Source organism: Diadema setosum, chromosome 8 (genome assembly GCF_964275005.1).
Source record: "Diadema setosum chromosome 8, eeDiaSeto1, whole genome shotgun sequence".
Taxonomy (NCBI): Eukaryota; Metazoa; Echinodermata; class Echinoidea; order Diadematoida; family Diadematidae; genus Diadema; species Diadema setosum.
Window position 1 is genome coordinate 23,306,003 of NC_092692.1, and position 20,776 is coordinate 23,326,778.

A 20,776-nucleotide genomic window follows, 5' to 3' on the forward strand; every position below is an offset into this window, starting at 1 on the left:
AATTTTTAGTTTGGGGTTATTTTAATTTGTCTCCCATATTCTCTCCTTTTTATGTTCAAGCTCAACGGCAGCGGTGAGGGAGAACACAGCATTGGTTATGTGATAAGCAAAAGGTGCAAGAAATTCCTTTCATATAAGATGTATCCCTTTGGATAATCATATTTTTGTGAGACAGAGGGGGTCATTAAAGGATAATGTGATTTAAAGGCACAGGTATTAGGAGTCATCACTTACAAGAAGATGATCATTATTGATCCTCCTTATCTGTGCAAGTTGTTCAACACCAATATATGCCTAATTTAAGAGCCTACTTTGATCTCTCTGTTTTGATTTCATAGATATGAGGCAAGAGATAGCTGTGAGGCAGGCATCCGAGCCACCCAACAACGATGCGGAGAGTGCAGCAATAACGGCAAATGGAAGGCACATGCCAGCAGGGGATAACACTGTGGATAACAAAGCTCTACATGAGGCTGAGACAAACGCCACACAAGGGAAAGGTTAGGACTGAATTCTCTTTGCACTTATAAACTGAAATCATTACTTGTCTTTCCTCTTTTGCACTCAGATTAATTTTGTGATTTTGAATCAGACTACTTTTTTATGTAGCCATATACTTAAGTAGTGATGTCAGTCTGAAAGCATCCAGTTTTCCTCACCTTAGCCAAAAGCTCAATTTAGCTATTGTGATCATTCATCATCTGTCATGGGTAATACTTCAAATATATTCAAGTTTCCACTTGAAAACTCCACGACAGATTTTCACAAAACTTACCAGGTAGCATCCCTAGGTAGGGTGATAGGATCTCAGTTTGTTCATATGTTCACCATGCCCCCTGGGGCCCCAAAGCCCTGAAATTAAGGAATCCTTATAAAATTATTACAGCGGTTTCAAAATTATAGAGTTTCTACATGAAATGTATTTTGCATATGTTTTTTGAAATTTTGGTGCACAAGTTCAAGGTCCAAGGTGAAGGTAAAAGGCACAAAATTTTACTATTTCCCCCATATCTTTACAATGCCTGCAGGTACTTTTTAGCTCACCTAAGCCGAAGGCTCAAGTGAGCTATTGCGATCGTTCTTCGTCGTCCATTGAGCATAAACTTTTTACATTTTCATCTTCTTCTTGAAAACCCCAAGACCGGTTTTTACAAAACTTGGCAGGTAGCATCCCTAGGAAGTTAGGATCTCAATTTGTTAAAATGGGCACCATGCCCCACCCAGGGGGCCCCCAGGGGGGCCCAAACCCCCAAAATTAAGGAATCTTTAAAAATCTCCAAATGGGGGCCTAAATTGTACATTATCTACATCCGACCACCTATCTGTTACAGTCTGCTATTATTTCCTATAATTGCCCATAGACCGAACTAAAATTTTGACACAAATGGCCTACCATACACCACCTGTGTCCCCTGGGTCGTACACATGTAACTCGTCACCCGCCATGACACTTCCTTCTTTCCGTTCGCCTTCATACAACTGGACGTGTATGCACGATCGCTAGTGAAAATCTGTCTCCATCGACGTGAATCCGCAACAATCAGGCCAGTCGTTTCCTTTTCTTACTCTTTGTTGTTTCACGCTAGCATATCATTTTTGTTTGTCTGCAAAAAAGGGAAAAATCAAGCCTTTTTCCACGGTCTAAACTGACCTTGCTTAGTTTGCGCTGCCCCATACACTCAACGTGCTGTGTGCTCCGTGGCCTCGGAACGTGGCTTGTGCTAGCTTTATTTTCTCCCTTGTCCGCCGTGCCTACCTTGTATAGCATACTTGTTATTTCTAGGTTTTCCTCCCGGTGGTCGTTTTTGCGATCTCGGGAGTTTGTTTGGTAATGTTTCTCGCTGTTTGGCCTTGTCTAGAAACATCAAGGAAAATCTTTACTATGGTGGGCCATCGCGGCCCCCTTCTCGTAGTTTTCGCCTATGGCGGGCCTCCTAGGCCATAATTTTTGCCTATGGCAGGCCATCGCAGTCTTTATTCTAGTTTTTGCCTATGTCGGGCCACCTCGGCCATAATTAACAATGTTATTTATGGGTTCCAGGGTTACTGCTTTTCGTACATGTTTAATGTATTTATGATTATTTATAGGCATTTTCTTGCTGTGCCTCCAACGTAGACCATCTTGTTTGCGCAGCTCTTGTTTAATTCCCGCCCCTTGTCTTGTACACATGATTTATGTCAACAATTGACTTGGAATTTATGCATATTATATATATATATGTGTGTGTGTATACGTATATATATATATATATATATTTATGATATATTTATGAGATTTTTTATTGTTTCTGAGTCCTTTTTTATTATATACAGGAATGACTCTTAGATGTCAGAACTGCCACCGGGGATTGCCGGACTGGGATACGCAGGTGTGTTGCCCGCTGCACAGGCAGTGCTCCCGTCCTGATCCCCGCGTGGTTTGCTCCACGTGGAATGACCCGACATGGGCTCTGCTTGAGGCTTGCTGTCTTCCCACCCTCCAATCCAGAGGGCTCCGGCCCTGGTCCCTTCCGCGGCCGCTCGGCTGGTGGATTTAGCTTCTCGCCTCCGGGGGAAGCGATTCGGAGGAGTGCCGCCAATGGCGCCACGACGGGAGTTTTGCTGGACGCTCTCCCCCCGGCCCAAATAAGCCAAGGGGTTTGAGAGCGGTGGGGAGCTGCCCCGCGCGCACTTGCTCAGGAGAGCCGTCCCCACCCTGTCCGCTTGCAGCACCGACTGGCTAGTTGTCCCTGCTGGTAGAGCGGCATCCAGCCATGGCTCTATCCGCTCTCCCTCCGGCCCGGTCGGGCTGTCAGTGGGGTCTGAGAGCGGGGGATTGCGGCTGCGGCTTTGTCCCGGCTGTCCACCTCCCAGGCCTCCAGTGCCAGCCCATGCCTCCCGTAGGCAGGCAGCTACCTCTGGGAACCCTCCCTGGCCAGGCGGCGCTGGTCGAGGCTCCCGCATTGGGCGGCAGCTATCTGCAGCTTCCTCCACAGGCACCCCGCCAGCTGGACAGCCTCAGAGCTCACCCCTGGTGACTCTTAATAGGAAGAAGAAGTCTAAGAAGCGGCCTGCATCAGCCATGTCAGCCTCTCCCTCTGCCAAAAAGACTGAGAAAACAGGCAAGAAGAAGAGAAAGGCTCGCAAAACAGCTTAGTGAAGTGGAGCTCTTCGCGATGAGCTGTTTTGCTGAGAGCCGCGGCTGGGCGTTCCCCGACCCACCAGTCGGCACGATTAGGAACGCCGCCGCTCCTCCCGTGCTTGTGGCTACTGCACCGTTGTTGGGTAAGCCGCTCTCCCGCCAGTGGGCATGTGCAAGCCATGCCCCGGCAACGCTCAGTGCTCCGCTTGGGGGAGAAACGTTCCCTGTGTTGGCGGATGCCCCCCTGGTGCCCAAAAAGACTAAGAAAACAGGCAAGAAGATGATTAAGGCTCACAAAACACAGCCTAGTGAAGCGGAGCTCTTCGCGATGAGCCGTTTTGCTGAGAACCGCGGCTGGGCGTTCCCCGACCCACTGGTCAGCATGCTTAGGACCGCCGCTGCTCCTCCCGTGCCCACTGCACCGTTGCTGGGCAAGCCATGCCCCAGCAATGCTCAGTGCTCCGCTTGGGGAGAAACGTTCCCTGTGCTGGCAGATGCCCACTCGGTGCCCTTGTTTGACCCCCAGATGCAGTTGGCAGTGGTCTGGCTCCGGGGGTAGGTGCACCTGCCGTCTTGGCTCCCCCGCCTGTCCCTAGACCTGGTGACCCGAGCCCCCAATGGGATATGGCGCACTGTCTGCGGGGCCCTCTCCCGACACTGCCGCCAGCCCCGCCCTTGTCCCTCCTCTCCGTGCTGTATGGGTCTCATACACAAGTATGGGTGTATCGCCTGTGAGCTGTCTCCCAAGGGGGTCCCCCTGGCCTGCGCGAGCATTCACCTTCCAGCCCGGGGACGTGGCCCGCCACCTTTCACCCGAGACCCTCTCCCTGGAGCTCCTGGCTCTAGGGGACTGGGAAGGGTCAACCCCCTCTGCCTTCGCGCTTTGAAGAGGATAGGTGGTGGACTCACATGGCCATCCTGGCAAGGTCTACCATGTGCTTGGCTACCTACGCCAGGGTGCTGACCAACCTTGCAGTCCAGACGAATGACCTACGGGTCTCCCCTGAGGACCGCCGGCTGTTGGACTCCCTCCTGATATCCATTTGGGAACATCTGTGGAAACAGCCCATGCATGCTGCACCACTCGCCGCCGCCGGGACCTAGCTCCTGAAGCCCTCGGTTTCCTGGCAAGGCAGAGGGCGCAGCTGATAAATGGGATGCTGTTTGAAGGGCCATTCCTCTTTTCTGGCCAGGTCGCTTCCTGTATCAAGGACAAGCTAACCCAATGCCAGCAGACATTTGAGCTAGCAGGTCAGCCGAGATTAGTCAAGGCTCAGCCCGCCCGTCGCAGGGGACCGCCCCGACCACATCCGGCGTCGGCTCCCCCGTGTGTGAGGGTGACTATGCCTCCCCGCAGGCACCACAGCCGCAGGGGTAGAGGCAAGCAGCGTGGATCTACCTACCTGGCCATCAAGGGCCGAGGTGACTTTTGACTCCTTTCCCCGAGCGCTTCAGGGGCCCTCCTCCGAGGGCCCCTGCGGGCGCCTTCAACCCTTCTGGGTGGCCATAATGGACGACGCCTTAATTCTCTCTGTTGTCTGTGGCTTCTCCATCAAGTTGGCCACTCCCCTGCCCGGAGTCGTCCATCTTGCATCTCCTCGCATACCTCTGCTCATGCATTGAGGCATGGCGGCCGGGATCACCACCTTACTCGCAAAGTGGGCGGGGGAATGGAATCGCGATCACCCGCGGCTCTCCCTTTCCCCTGTCTTCCTTGTTCCAAGCACTTGGGGAATATCCAATTGATTCTCAACCTCAAAAGAATCAACTGACATAACAATACAGATCTCTTCTGTATGGAGACTTTTGCGTCCGTACTTCCATGTCTCAAGCGAGACAACTGGACAGTATCTATAGATCTCAAGGATGCCTATCTTCACATCCCCATAGCCCCGGCCTCCAGAGACCTGCTGGGCTTCTCGTTCAGGGGAGACATGTACTGCTCCTGCGCCTTTCCCTTCAGCCTGAAGCCTGCACCACGCCTGTTTACCAGACTTGTTTCGTGCGTGGTGGCCTTCCTCTAGCAGCAAGGCCTGAGGGTTTTTGCTACCTCGATGACTGGCTGCTTGCAGCCATCTCCCAGGCACTGCTCTCTCACCAGCTGGCATTCTTCCTGAGAACAGTGCAAGCCTTGTGGTTCATTATAAGCTGGGAGAAGTCGGAACTTGTGCCTACACAATGCCCAACCTTCCTGGGTGCAGTGATTGATATTCCCTGACAGCTGGCGCAGCCTGGCTCGAGTGGCTATGATCATGGGCGCCGCCCAGAGGCGGCGGCAGGTGCCAGCCAGGAGCTGACTTCAATTCCTGGGGTACCTGGCGTGCTACCAGACTGCCAGCTGCACATGCGACCACTACAGATCCACCTCAGACATTACCATCCATCTCGGGATCCCTGACAAGGCTGGTACCCCTGCCCCCGGCCGCCCACCTGCTACTCAGGCAGTGGTGCCGCCCAGAGTTCTTGAACAGGGCAATCCTCTGCAGCCCCTGCAGCCCTCCATCACAGTGACCACCAATGCCTCCCACATGTGATGGGGCGGGCACTGTCAGGGCTTGCATGCTTATGGGGACTGGTGCTGCTTGGCCTCCCTCATATGTGCTGGAGTTCCAGGCTGTTGCCTTATTCCTCTGCCATTTTCTGCCGCTGATTCGCGGCCGGGCTGTGTTCATACGCACGGACAATGTCATCGTAGCAGTGTATGTCAACAAGCAGGGAGGCATGCACTCTGAACGCCCTAGCGGCGGAGCTGTGGAGGTGGTGCTGATGCGTGGAAGTCTTCCCCATTGTGTGGTACATACAGGGTCGGGACAACCTGATTACAGACTTTCTGTCCCAGGGCCAGGTTCTCCCTGGAGTGGACGCTCCACCCGCAGGACGCGTAACTGCTGGTGTGTCAGCTTTTCCCACTAGATGTGGATCTGTTTGCCTTGGAGCTGAACGCTCAGCTGTTGATGTACTGCACAAGAGTGCAGGACTTGGTGGCCTGGCGGATTGACGCTTTCTCCTTCCAGTGGAAGGACTTCAGTTGCTATGTGTTCCCATTGTTCACTCTCATTCCCTGCGTTCTGCATAAGGTGAGGCAGGACCAAGTGACTGTCCTCATAGCGCCATGGTGGCCCAAGAGGATGGGGTTCCTTGAGCTGATGAGCCTATTAGTGGGGATCCCGAGGCTCCTCCCTGCTCGCCCAGACCTGATCTTCCAGCCATTGTTTGGGGTCCTGTGGCCATGCTCCACCTGACTGCTTGGCTATTGTCCGGGAATCTTGAGCTCAGGCGAGCCTTTCAGAGCGGGCTGTGACTTTAATCGTTCGCAGTCAATGGGAGCCCACCTGGGAATTGTATAATTCCCTTGTGGCTGGATACTTCAGCTGGTACAAATCACATGGGGTGGATCCCTGTTCTGCGCCTCTAAGCAATGTTGCAGACTTCCTGATTTCCCTTTTTGATAAAGGTTTGACTGTCTCGACCATCCATGGTTACCGTTCGGCTATCGTGGTCGTTCATGCCAGGTTCACGGACGGGGCCAGTGTCTCAACTGCCCCCTCCCTGACAGGCCTGGTCCGCGCTTTCTTCCTGGAGCGTCCCCCAACTCGGAGATTGCTCCCATTGTGGAGCCTCCCTCGGGTGCTGGAGGCCCTCGCTAGGGCGCCTTTCGAGCCCCTTGCTGAGGCCTCCCTCATAGATGTGACCGTTAAAATGGTCTTTCTCTTGGCGATTGCCTCTGGTCAGCGCTGCAGTACCTTGCAAGCACTATTGGCAGCGCTGGGGCATGTGCGTTGGGAACGCGCAGGGGTGCGCCTCATTCCCAGACTGTCCTATGTGGTGAAGAACCAGACAGCTGGCTCCAAGCTGGTTGAGATTTATATCCAACTGCTGTCGGCCCACTCTTCCGTGGTGTAGGATAAGGTCTGATGTCAGGTGCACACACTCAAGTATTATTGGGCGCACGCTAAGGACCGTCGCTCCGGTGATCAGCTCTTTGTGATTATGAAAGAACCCTTTTCACCGGCTTCGAGAGACACCATCTGGAAGTAAATTGTTGCCGCCATCAGAGCAGCCGGCCCGGATCCCATCTTGCCTGGCGTGTCGCCCCCTGCACACGATACCAGGGGGATTAGTGCCTCTTGGGCCCTGTTCAACAGTGTGGTCTGTTGAGATTCAGAATGCAGCTTATTGGCGCTCCCTGAACTCCTTCATCTCCTTTTATCTCCGGAACATCCCCGCCACAGTGCCCTCATTCTCTCGGGCAGCCCTGCTGTCGGCAGCTCAGTCCCGCTTATACACCGCCCTTTGCAGCCAAGCCTCCTGTTTAATCCATGTCAGTTGAGCATACTGTAACAGATAGGTGGTCAGATGTACTGATAGTAGATCATGAGGATCAGGTGTGATCCTCTTATCTACGAGGTACATACAACCACCTATTTGTGTCCCCCCTCCTACAGATGTACCCCTCGCAGCATGACATGTCTGCGTGTCCCGGTTGCGGGTTTTCTCTTGGTGCGTGGAACTGGAGGAAGTGTCATGGCGGGTGATGGGTTACATGGGTACGATCCAGGGGACACAGGCGGTGTATGGTAGGCCATTTGTGTCAAATTTAAGTTCAATCTATAGGCAATTATAGGAAATAATAGCGTACTGTAACAGATAGGTGGTCGTATGTACCTTGTAGATAAGAGGTTCACGCTTGATCCTCATGTTCATCTTCTTGAAACATCATGATTCATTTTCACCAAACTTGGCAGGTAGTATCTCTAGGGAGCTAGGATCTCAATTTGTTAAAATGGGCACCATGCCTCACCCAGGGGGCACCAGGGTGAGCCCCAAATCCCCAAAATGAAGGAATCTTTAAAAGTTTCTTCTCAGAACCAGAAGTGATAGAGCTAAGTTAATCCTAGGAGTTAATACATTGATGACTGTAGTTTCAAATTTGTTCATGGCGAAATCAGGGGTGCTCCCTTAGGGACTCAGGAAAGGGGGTGGGGAGGGGTCCTAATGGGGCCTGAATTGTACATTTTCATTTTCTTCTTGAGAACTCTGTGACTGATTTTCACGAAACTTGGCAGGTAGCATCACTAGGGGGATAGGATCTCAATTTGATTCAATGGGCACCGTGTCCCACCTGGGGGCCCCCAAGGGGCCCAAACTTCCTAAAATTAAGGAATCTTTCAAAATCTCCAGAATCAGTGATAGAGCTAAGTTAATACTATGAGTTAGTACATTCATTACTGTAGTTTCAAGTTTTTTCATAGCAGATCCAGGGGTGCCCCCTTGGGGGCAGGGGGAGGGATGGTGAGGACAAAATTGGGGCCTAAATTGTACATTTTCATCTCCTTGAAAACCTCATGATGGATTTTCACCAAACTTAGCTATAGGGGGTTAGGATCTCAGTTTGTTAAAATGGGCACCATGCCCCAACCAGGGGCCCCAACCCCCCCCCCCCCAAAAAAAAAGGAATCTTCAGAAATCTCTAGAACCAGAAATGATAGATTAAAAATTGATATTATGAGGTACATCTTCATCTTCTACTTGAGAATGCCCAGCCACATTTTAGTAGTGCTGTGTGTAATTTAGATTAATGACTGCGTGAAAGCCGAACTTGTGATTCTCAGGTGAGCGTGAGACTCCTGGTTCTCTTGTTTGAAACTTTCATACCAGATGCTGAACAGTGGATGACGTCCAGAGGTCGTCCACAATAGCACAATTAATGAAAATCTGGTTCATCTTCTTGAAACATCATGATTCATTTTCACCAAAGTTGGCAGGTAGTATCTCTAGGGAGCTAGGATCTCAATTTGTTAAAATGGGCACCATGCCTCACCCAGGGGGCACCAGGGTGAGCCCCAAATCCCCAAAATGAAGGAATCTTTAAAAGTTTCTTCTCAGAACCAAAAGTGATAGAGCTAAGTTAATCCTAGGAGTTAGTACATTGATGACTGTAGTTTCAAATTTGCTCATGGCGAAATCAGGGGTGCTCCCTTAGGGACTCAGGAAAGGGGGTGGGGAGGGGTCCTAATGGGGCCTGAATTGTACATTTTCATTTTCTTCTTGAGAACTCTGTGACTGATTTTCACGAAACTTGGCAGGTAGCATCACTAGGGGGATAGGATCTCAATTTGATTCAATGGGCACCGTGTCCCACCTGGGGGCCCCCAAAGGGCCCAAACTTCCCAAAATTAAGGAATCTTTCAAAATCTCCAGAATCAGTGATAGAGCTAAGTTAATACTATGAGTTAGTACATTCATTACTGTAGTTTCAAGTTTTTTCATAGCAGATCCAGGGGTGCCCCCTTGGGGGCAGGGGGAGGGATGGTGAGGACCAAATTGGGGCCTAAATTGTACATTTTCATCTCCTTGAAAACCTCATGATGGATTTTCACCAAACTTAGCTATAGGGGGTTAGGATCTCAGTTTGTTAAAATGGGCACCATGCCCCAACCAGGGGCCCCAACCCCCCCCCCCCCCCAAAAAAAAGGAATCTTCAGAAATCTCTAGAACCAGAAATGATAGATTTAAAATTGATATTATGAGGTACATCTTCATCTTCTACTTGAGAATGCCCAGCCAAATTTTAGTAGTGCTGTGTGTAATTTAGATTAATGACTGCGTGAAAGCCGAACTTGTGATTCTCAGGTGAGCGTGAGACTCCTGGTTCTCTTGTTTGAAACTTTCATACCAGATGCTGAACAGTGGATGACGTCCAGAGGTCGTCCACAATAGCACAATTAATGAAAATCTGGTGCCCGCCCCCCCCCCCCCCCCCCGTGTTCTTTATAGGGTTAAGCCCCCAGTTTATGTGATCTAAAAAATCATAGGGGGTGGTCACCCCATGCCCCTCTGTATCACCATCCATGACCCAGACATATGAAGTGTCATGGCAGCACAGTGACTCAATACATTGACATATCTATGTCAGAAAAATGCCTCCCCCCCCCCCCTTCACAAAATTACTAGCCATGATCACTAATCCTGCCTGGAACAATTATTGATCACCTTAATTCTTACTCCTGGAATGCTAAATCTCCTAACAATGCACCCTAAGTAAATATTTTTTTTTAAAAGAAATACAGAATCTTTATCTCAGGAACGGTTTAATACCCCCACCCTTAACTGGCCGATTACACGCTAGCAGTGTCCCTTTAACAAGCCAGTCAAGGCTTCATTCTCCACAAACTATATAGAAATATTACAGAAGATAATTTATACTCACGCACTAGTACGCATACGACGGCCTTATGTGAGAAACAAACAATTTTTGTATTTTCTCTGATTTATTGCTATATGTTGTTACCATGCGATGCAGTACCCATCCTTAAACGAATGTGTCTTCTATGTCTTCACTCCAAGATCAAAGTGCGTGCCAACTATCGTGAGCATTTGGTTAAAATTAAGGAAGTATTTTGATCTGCAAGATTATGTCAGTTTGTTGCGATGATATACTGTTACCATGGCAGCACACTAACCATCATATTTCAACAAAACGCCCGGAGGGCTAGCCGCTAACCGAAGTATCGCAATCAATACACTTGATGCAATTTCCTTGTGTATTAAGGCCCCTTCTCCCTTTCGCTAGGAGACCCCCCAAAAATGATAATAATAATAATAATAACATGCAAAAAAACGTTGGGTCCTTGAAAGGATGATTCCTAGCAATTTTGGTTGAAATCTGCCCATTGGTTCCCAAAGAAGATGGAAATAATAAATATTAAGTCAGAAGGAAAGAAAGAAACAATTTTGAAAGAAATAGCTGCCTTGGTAACGTGTGCCTGAGCTCACCCAAGGGCACTCAAGTGCACTCCAGACAAGCCTCTAGTATGAAACAGTGCTCTGCCCGCACTTCGTGTTTATTTAGGGCGGACGTCCGCTAGGGCGCAGACAAGCGTAGGAAGGGTTGCGGAAGCAAATTAATAATAATAATAATAATAATAATATTCTAATAAAATTCTGTCATTTCGGCGGCTTGTCCTGGGACATTCCTAGGAATGTCAGTGGAATGTCCGTGGACTGACTGCGGACACTCCTAGGAGTGTCCTAGGAATCACTCCGGAAGAGCGCGAAATACCCCAGAATATGCTAATCGTAGCCAGGCAGACACCAGGAATGATTAAATCATGAACAAGGACATTCAGGATGACTTGCGGACAACAAGAGTTAGATATTCAAATTTATGAAGTTCTTCCGTCGAGATGTTTTCATTGCAACTGATTGACAAATTGCCCTACATCGACGTAAATAAGCACTGAATTGATCAGTGTTTTAGTAGTAGCCATGATAAAAAATCATGGGCGTACATACTCGAGCAGGATTCGAACCCACGACCTCCTGATCACCGGACAGGCGTCATCTCCACTAGACCACCGAGCTTTCGCCCGACAGCAAGTGTTGGTTCTAATCCTTATAGCATGCAGCGGGTACTGCTTTGTTATTCAAATTTATGAAGTTCTTCCGTCGAGATGTTTTCATTGCAACTGATTGACAAATTGCCCTACATCGACGTAAATAAGCACTGAATTGATCAGTGTTTTAGTAGTAGCCATGATAAAAAATCATGGGCGTACATACTCGAGCAGGATTCAAACCCACGTGGGTTCGAATCCTGCTCGAGTATGTTATTTTTTAATGGGGCCCAAATTGTACATTTTTATATTTTTCTTGCAAATGCCGTAATGAATTTTCACTAAACTTGGCAGGTAGCATCCCTAGGGGATAGAATCTCATTCCCATCATATGGATACCATGCCCACCTGGAGGCCCCAGGGGGCCAAAATTGGGGCCTAAATTGTAAATTTTCATCTCTTTCTTGGAAAACCCCACGATGAATTTTCACCAAACTAGGCAGGTAGCATCCCTAGGGGGACAGAATCTCAATTCCATCAAATGGGCACCATGCCCCGCCCCAACCTTCCCCCCCCCCCCCCCCCCCCCCCCGTAAGGAATCTTTAAAGATTTTCTCTAGAACCAGAAGTGATTGAGCTAAATTAATACAATGAGTCAGTATATTGATGACTGTTGTTTCAAGTTTGTTCATGGAGAATCAGGGGTGCCCCCCCCCAATGTTACCCAAGGGAATGGGGTTGAATGGGTCCAAACGGTGATGTAAATTGTACATGTTCATAATCGTTGAAAACCCCTTGATGAATATTCACCAAACTTGACAGGTAGCATGCCAGGGGGTTAAGATCTCAATTTGTTCAACAGGGCACCATGCTCCCCTTTGGGGACCTGCGGGGGCCTAACCCCCCAATATTAAGGAATATTTACAATTCTTCTCTAGAGCCAGACTTGATAAGGCAAAGTTACTTTGAGTTTGTACATTGATGACTGTAGTTCCAAGTTTGTTCATGGGGGGGGGATCCAAATGCACCATCGAAATTAAGGAATATTCAATAATATTATTCTCTAGAATCAAAAGTGATAGGGCTTTAAGTCTTTTTTTCCCCCAAAACTGCATAGTCCAACATTCTATAAAGTACAGTGTACCTTGCAGGTATTTTACCAGTGTGATGGAATATGCAAATGGACACCATGCCCCCAGCTCTCAAAGCTACCCCACCACAAGTTTCCAATGTTCTCAGGTAAGAGTGTCAGAATGCATGGAAGGTAAACTTGTGATACTCAGGTGAACGCGAGACCTCCGGGTCTCTTGTTTTTCTTGCTCTTTTGAGGGGGAATGTCTGCCACAGATCATTTGGTGCTGGCATACAGTACATTGACAGACAGGCAGCCAATTGTATCTTGTTATGAGGATCTTATCTGATTCTCATGGTCAGACTAGGGGCCTGTTGCATAAAATTTGTTTGACCTCAGTTTTCATCTTTTATCAGAGTTTTTCTCAGTTTAAAACTTTTATGCAACAAGTATAAAATGTTGCATATGTAAATCAGGGTCAAGGGTCAAATTGTTGGGCAACCCATGTCCTATCACCCCCACACACCATGTCAAATGAATCATTTCATCAAGCAACAACTACTTGATCAGATGCCATCTTGGCTGTTTAAATTAGGGTCCAAGGTCAAACCTATTTTCATGTTATTTTGTGACATACATTGCCTGTTGTTCTCATACTTTGGGCTTATTAACACAATGTCAGATGAGTCATTCTATGGATAACACATCTTTGATCAGATGGCATTTGAGTTATATAAATTAGGGTCAGTGATTTGATAAGTTGATAATGTCACAGTAAAGAGAAAATTATGACATGAATCTTTAGAAAATTACTGTTTTGTGCCTTGATCTCTATGCCAGTCATTCTTAATATGCTGTTGTCAATATTCAAATAAAAAAATTACATATCCAAATGCCCCCAATCATTGATTGAATAGGTCACCTAATTTGTATGTCTTGACAAATTTCGAAGTCTAGTTTCACCAGTAGTTCTTGATTCTTTTAGAAAGTCAGTATGATTGTGTTTGTTTCTTGGTTTCTTTGTTAATACCTGACATCAGGAGCAAACAGTGGCAGTGCACCCCTTACACCATCCGCTAGGGTATCTGCGCTCAACATTGTTGGGGATCTACTCAGAAAAGTCGGGGTAAGTTTTATCTTTCTAATCTGCATGAAGAGGAAATCTTTTTGACACTGGGCTCTGCAAGTCACCTGTCTATTGCAGTACACATCACTTTTGGCCATACAGACTTTTGCTAGAAATTGATTGAAAGATGATGGTTAATAGGAAAGGAAGCTTTACAGAGTAAAATGCAATATTTATGGTAAGTTCAAATCATTTCCGTATTCTAACAAGTAGTCATGAAGTGATCTTCAAGGTACCTATATGTAGAACAGATGATTAATAGTGACAATATTTTGAGCCTGACAGACATTTTAGCATTGTTCTTGATTAAAATCAATATAAAGAAGTCATTTGATGGAAAATAAGTTTTAATTGCCATGGTAACATGACACTAATCCCTCCCGTAAAAAAAGAAAAACTTGCAAATCAAACTTTACTTCTCCAGTTGTCAAATGATTCAAATGAATGTGGCACGCATGTTGAGCTCAATGTAAAGTTATACAAGGTACATTTTTCAAGAGTAGCAGAAAGTGGTTGCCATGGTAACAGCACATTATGGCCCTCGACATCAGGTGAAAGGCTTGAGGATCGATTCTCGACAAGCTTTCAAACTATTCTGAAGAAAGTTTGCACACATGTTAAGCTTAATGTAAATTTGTGCAAGACACATTTTTTAGTTAATAGCAGAAAGAGCATTGCCATCATGGTAACAGCATATCATGCCTCAATATTGGGTTAGAGGCTTGTAGAGTAAACTACTACACTTTTTAAGTAATTCAACCAAAAAAAAAAATGCTCACCTGAAATTTTGGATGCAAAGTTGCACATGACTCATTTTTCAAGAGTGCAGATTGGAAAATGCATTGCCATGATGGTAACAGTGCAATATGGCCCAAATCAGGTACATACCGTAAAATCCTTGATTGAACTCCAGTTTTGAAATGATTGAGAAGGTGGTGACATTGATAAAGTTGGTCACATGATGACTTTGATGTAAAGTTGTGCAGGACAAATTTTTAAGAGCAGCAGAAGTGTATTGCCATAGTAACAGTGCATTTTGCTCCCCAAATCAGGAAAAAGCCTTGTAGATTGAAATTCTTCCTTTCTCTGTGAGTAATCAAGGGGGAAGTTTGGCACATGTGGTGATCATGAGTTTAAGTTATGTGAGACATACTTTTCAAGAGTAGCTGTTATGATTAGTGTGTTGGGCAAGGGGTATTAATTATCATCACTGATATTTTTAGTGGTAAGTGGTTCAAGTGCAGATTCAAAGGTCACTACACTTGCTATCTTTTTACACCGTTACTTCAGCATGGAATGTACATGGTGATGTAAATTGGTGGACAGGGAAAATTGATTTAAAGATTATGTGGAAAAAGTGATCGCAGAGGTTAGTATTCTTTGTCCACAACCTCAGTCTGTGCTAATACAGTGTAAGTGTCATATTCCAGATGTAACTTCAGATAAGAATATCCAATTGTAATATTACTTGCTTAGAAGGATAGAAATAAGAAACCGGTTGGTTGAAATAATGATTATTGAAAGTACTTGCATGGTACTACATATCTTTTTTTTTCACCAGTAGATTTTTGAATTGTTTCAGAACACTTGCTTGAGAATGAATCTTACTTGCAAAAACAAAAGTCCAAAAATAATACAGAAAATGGTATAGAAAATCTCTTGTAAGTTAAGGGCTTAATAAAACACAATCATTTGCATAAGCAGCATATATTGACTTGCGCACTTAAACACACTGGAATAACAAATTTGGTTCAATTGAGTGTTGATGTTGCATTGCATTAAAGGACAAGTTCACCTTCATTAAAATGTGGATTGAGTGAATACAGCAATTATTAGTAGAACACATCAGTGAGAGTTTGAGGAAAATCAGACAATCTGTTCAAAAGTTATGAATTTTTTGGAAGTGTCTGCTCAGTTACTACTGGATGAGAAGACTACTACAGCTTGTGATGTCACATGTGTAGAACAATATAAAGAAAATATAAGGAAAATTCAACATATTTCCACTTTTCTTGCATAATAAAAGAACACTTGACTTGCCTCTTTCTGGAGGCAGGGGGAATGATATTACCCTCAACATACGTCAGCGACAAGTCGAGAAAATGTGCGCCTTTTTCAAAAAATACAATTTTGTGAAATTCTCTTTATATTTTCCTTGAATATTGTTCTGCACATGTGACAATGAACAAATTGTTCAATTTCCCGAAAAAATTTCACTGATGTGTTCTACTAATATTGCTGCGTTCACTCAATCCGCATGTATATGAAGGTTGACTTGTCCTTTAACCCTTCTTCACGTAGGTGTAAGAAAGTTGCTGAAATGAAATTAAAGTGTGTTGCATCACTAACAATCATTATCTTTGTGCATCTGTATGATTGACTTCGTGGGTTTATTGGGGGGAGTGAAGAAAAGGTGGCTTCAAAACTTTTTTGCTTGCCCATTTTGGGCAAGCATTTTTTCTCATTGTTCTATAAAGACACTTGCCCGACTTTAATTTTCACTTGCCCCAGGAAATTGGGCAAGCGCTTATGCCGCTCCTTGACTTGGTGTAATGGGTAGGAAGAAAATGGGAAGTGCTGGTATATCCTTTTTGCAGAGAGGGTCACAGGTCAGTGCTCAGTTAGGTCAAGATCAGTAAACTTCCTCAAGGTATCAATTCAGGGTCATGTCCCTATTGCAGATGTAGCAATTGTGTGAGAAATGGGGATGTTCCAAAGGATAAATGTGGATTCAGTAAATGCAGAAATATTAGCATTACACATCAGTAAAATTTGTAGAAAATCAGACAATCTGTTCAAGTGAAAGTTTTGGTAATACCCCCATCTCAGTAGACAGCGATTCTGCTGCAGTCATAAAAAATCTACACAGAATGGCTTAATGGCTTCACATCGTCTCCATCATATCTTGAGCATTTCAGAAGCATGGAGGATAGCCACCATCTCACATACGCAAAATTATTCAGGAGAAGCCAAAAAGCTGTTGTAGTGGTGACTTCTTTCGGAAAACATTATCCCAATTCACCGCTACCTGAATCTCATTGCAGATCCAGCTGAGGCACGCGGCTGGTTGTTATTTATAACTCTCTGACCCCCAAAAAGGAACATGCGCATAAAGAGATGAAAGGTTGGTCCGTCAGGTATTCGAGCTTGGGTCTGCCTGAATCGCTATGACGTCTCCGTGGCCGAGCGGTTAAGGCATTGGCGTTCCATGCCAAAGACCCGGGTTCGATTCCCGGCGGAGACCAATTTTTCAACTCTTGCGCTTTTCCAAAAAGGAGGAACAGTAAGAGGAATAATGATGTCAAAGCTACACACCGATTTCTCCTTCCTTTCTCATATCTCACATATATGTTATATCTACATACACACAGTGTACATTTAGGGAAAATTTTATTTCAACTCTGCGCTTCAACTGAATTGATGTAGTTGGAGTCCAGAACAAAACTAATGAGCTATATTCTTTTGTTGCCAACCACTGAACCAATCTTAAACAAAACACTTCAAACCTTGAATCATGTAAATTGCAATTTAAAAAATTTCTTCTTTGCTAATGATGACTGATTCAATGAAATACATTTTGAAACAGTGCATGTATATATGTATTTATGTTTGTGATACCATGCATTTAGGCGTAACAGATTTAATATCACGAGCGTTCGCCCGCGTCCGGCATGCCTTCTTATCTGTTAAGTAGCCAGCTTGGCTCGAGCTTGGCATGCGCCCATGCCGTCCGCGTTCGGGAACGCCAGCTTAAAAGTCTTTTGTTTAGTGCCTTTGTTTCGAACACAATAGCGTCAACTTCACTGCACCCAATCGACCACGAAGCCATCGCTCCATGTAGCCAGCGTTCGGGAACGCCCGGATTAAGTCTTCCCTTTGTCTTGTGCTGAACACTTATACACAGTTGATTTCATGGAAGCTTAAAAAACGGACGAATTAGCAAACAAATGAAACCACCAAAGGCATCGCACTATTACGCGTTAGTAACGCTGTGATTACCTTAAGTTTGCGTCGACGAGAGGCGTAATCAAAAAGTATATCCGAAAGAGTATTTATTCCCCTTACATGAGCGTGAGACCACTCTTGTAAGCAGCTTCTCAGGTGAAGCAAAATGTGTGTAATGAAGTGACAAGTGTATTAAGAAAAACATTCACAATAGCTAGGTAGATTGACGGAAACTTGACACCCATGGCCGTGCCAGCCAGGCAACAGGCTGGTGGAAATTTCCAAGAACTTCAAAGCAGGTTTGCCGCCAGGCAAAACCGCAGGGTAAAGGAATTTGGGTACGCGCTGAATGGGTCGTAAACATCGTGTCAATTGCATGGGGCCTGGGAACAGGGGCTATGTATAGTAACCCTGTGCTGTATAATACGAGCATGCTGATGGAGACACGTGCTTGAGTTGGCGAGAGCTAGCTGATGAGAGCTGCCTGCCTGAAACCAGGGAGGTGCATACACATCTGGCTCTGCTGAAACTATGCAGCTATAGTACAGTAAAGTCGACACGATAAAAAAGTCCACGATTTTTGCCTTTGTTATTCCTTGAAAATTTCTTTGTCTTAGTCGACATGTAGAAGTCGACAACTCGCGTAAGTCGACCTGATTTTTTAGTGCCAACTGAGCTGAAATACGTGTTTATTCCCTCGTCTAAGTCGACATATCTTTTTTGTCGCTCAAAATCTTATCGCAATTCTCTGAAAAAGAATTGTTTTCCCGCGAGTCGGTAATTCGCTAGTGTACGGCGTGGTAGCGTTCGCGCCATGCGTCCATTGTCTTGTACGCCAGAAATGAAAGGGCATACATTCATTTACATTCTTTGGAGAATTACATGTAGTTGCCTACCCAAAGCAGTTCACTTTCCCCCTTTTCTCCTGCTCGTTATTCTCAAAACGCACAAACTGTGTACACATAAAGGTCCTAGTAGAAAATCATTATCAGAGCATGATACACGTGTAGGTGTTTCTGTTTAACCGAATATTCTAACGTTAATTATTCCGAAGCGTTAATAGAAACCTGGGCCCGTTTTTAGAAAAGTAATCAAATGCAACTACATGTAATTAAATGCAACTGAAAATTAAATGCAGGTGTATCAAATCACGAGCAACTTTGTACATAAACGCAAGTGCGTTGCTGAAAAGGCTTGCGTTTGATAATCATATGAAACTAGAAACTGTGGTTAAAAGCATCTCTTAACATCTACGGAGGTGCGTTATTGTTGAAAAGTCTTGCATTATTTTGTTTGTTTTTTTCGTACGCAAAATTAAGAATTAAACACAGCTCTGAAAATCAAATGCAATTGCAAGTCCTTGTGATCACGCGGAACGCTTAATAGACTTGCGTTTGATAATCGTACGAAACTTGAAAATTGTAGGGAACTTCTTTAAAACTCAGTTGCATTTCAACGCGATTCTATAAATCAAATGCAAGTCCATCAAATCACACGCGACGCTGTATTCAAACGCAAGAGCATTGCCGAGAAGACATGCAGTTTTTGTACGAAATTATAAGAAACTGCGTTTAAACGCATCTCTAAACATCTACGGAAGTGAGTTATTGTTGAAAAGACCTGTATTATTTTTTACTTCGTACGCAAAATTAAAAATTAAACGCAACCCCAAAAATCAAATGCCAGTCCATCAAATCACACGGAACGCTGAAAAAACTTGCGTTTGATAATCATCCGACACTAGAAAATTGTAAGAAACTTAAACTCAATTGCGTTTAAACGCAATTCTAAAAGTCAAATGCAAGTCCATCAAATCACAAGCAACGCTGTATTTAAAACGCAAGAGCGTTGCAGAAAAGACTTGCGGTTTCTGTACGAAACTAGAAACTGCGTTTAAACGCATAAAAATCTATACCGAAGCATGCTATTGTTGAAAAGACTTTAAGAATCATATTTTTTTTATTTCGTAACGGAACTTTCGCCGTGACCGAACTTAGTCTGCACTAGCAGGGGAAAGACATCGCAACATTTACACGTTTCAAACTACCGAAACGCATCGTGCTTCACGAAATGTCAGTGAAAAAATAGTAGCAAATTATTGTTATTGCAGTTCGCTATTCCGAAGGTTTAAATCTCAGTCCAAAGTTAAATAAGTCCGACGATGGAAAGATATTCATCTTTACGAAGGTTAGTAATCCGAAAGATGTCGTTTCCGAATTAACAAATTTTTCTTCTTCTTTTTATTTCAGACTGGCCCGCGCCGTACAGAGCGGTAATGTTGCGAATCGGAGCGCGAGAACAATTCATTTTCAGAGTATGGCAATAGAAATTTAAACAAAACAAAATCACATGGCGACTTAGGGAAGGAAAATCACACATCCTATTTCAACTCAGTCGGCACTGAAAAATTATCTCGACAGAATCATACGAAATCACACGCATATCTTCACAGCAACGCACTTGCATTTAAATCGCAAAGTTGCATGCACTTTGGGGAATATGCGTTTGTTTTTTCAAATCAAATTTCAAACGTACAGTGTCTAGAAACGGGTCCAGGTTTCGGATCCCGCTCTTTCAAAATCTCTCAAGAGATTTGGGTTTTGTGCAATGCCGTTACTCATCCGCGTGTGCTTGTTTCGCAATAAAACTCGAATGAAGATGTACACAGCGATAGAGGCTCAGCTCAGTAGATACCTGCCTCCAGTGACAATATTCATGTATACAACAAAAGAGTTTGTGAGCCCATTAGCGCAATGTCTATTCATGACTATGTGTAGCTGGTGCCCGATCGATACTTTCATTGTTTGATGGCACATGACTAGTTGACCATGGAAAGGGGATACATGTATAGGCCTACAGCTTGACTGCTTCCGCACAGGAGGAATACCAACCTGTCCATTCTCAAGTCGACCTGCAAAGAGAATCTCGCTTTTGAGCATTTCAGGCACTTGGAGATGTGGAATTGGGTTGTGTAAAGCTAAAAGCCGCGTTTACACCATGTTCCCGGCAACCACGGCAGTCACATTTCAGGCCATCAAGGACAAAACGGGACGGACGTGAAACAACGCTGTGAGACGAGATAGGCAAATGTGACAGGCCGTGATTGCCGTGATTGATATTCGTTGATGTGACAAATAAATACGATTCATTAATCCGAAACCGCACGAATTTTGTGA

At 45.3% G+C, this 20,776-nt stretch overlaps 1 protein-coding gene across 1 annotated transcript in view; it reads left to right on the plus strand.

Annotated features, from left to right (window-relative positions):
• The window catches only part of LOC140232380 (nuclear distribution protein nudE-like 1-A), a 225,960-nt gene that overhangs the window by 185,168 nt on the left and 20,016 nt on the right, over positions 1-20,776 (plus strand). Inside the window, exons 6-7 of the mRNA XM_072312507.1 lie at positions 339-500; positions 13,570-13,655. Coding sequence (XP_072168608.1) covers positions 339-500; positions 13,570-13,655 — 248 coding nt within the window. The remainder of the gene's footprint in view (positions 1-338; positions 501-13,569; positions 13,656-20,776) is intronic.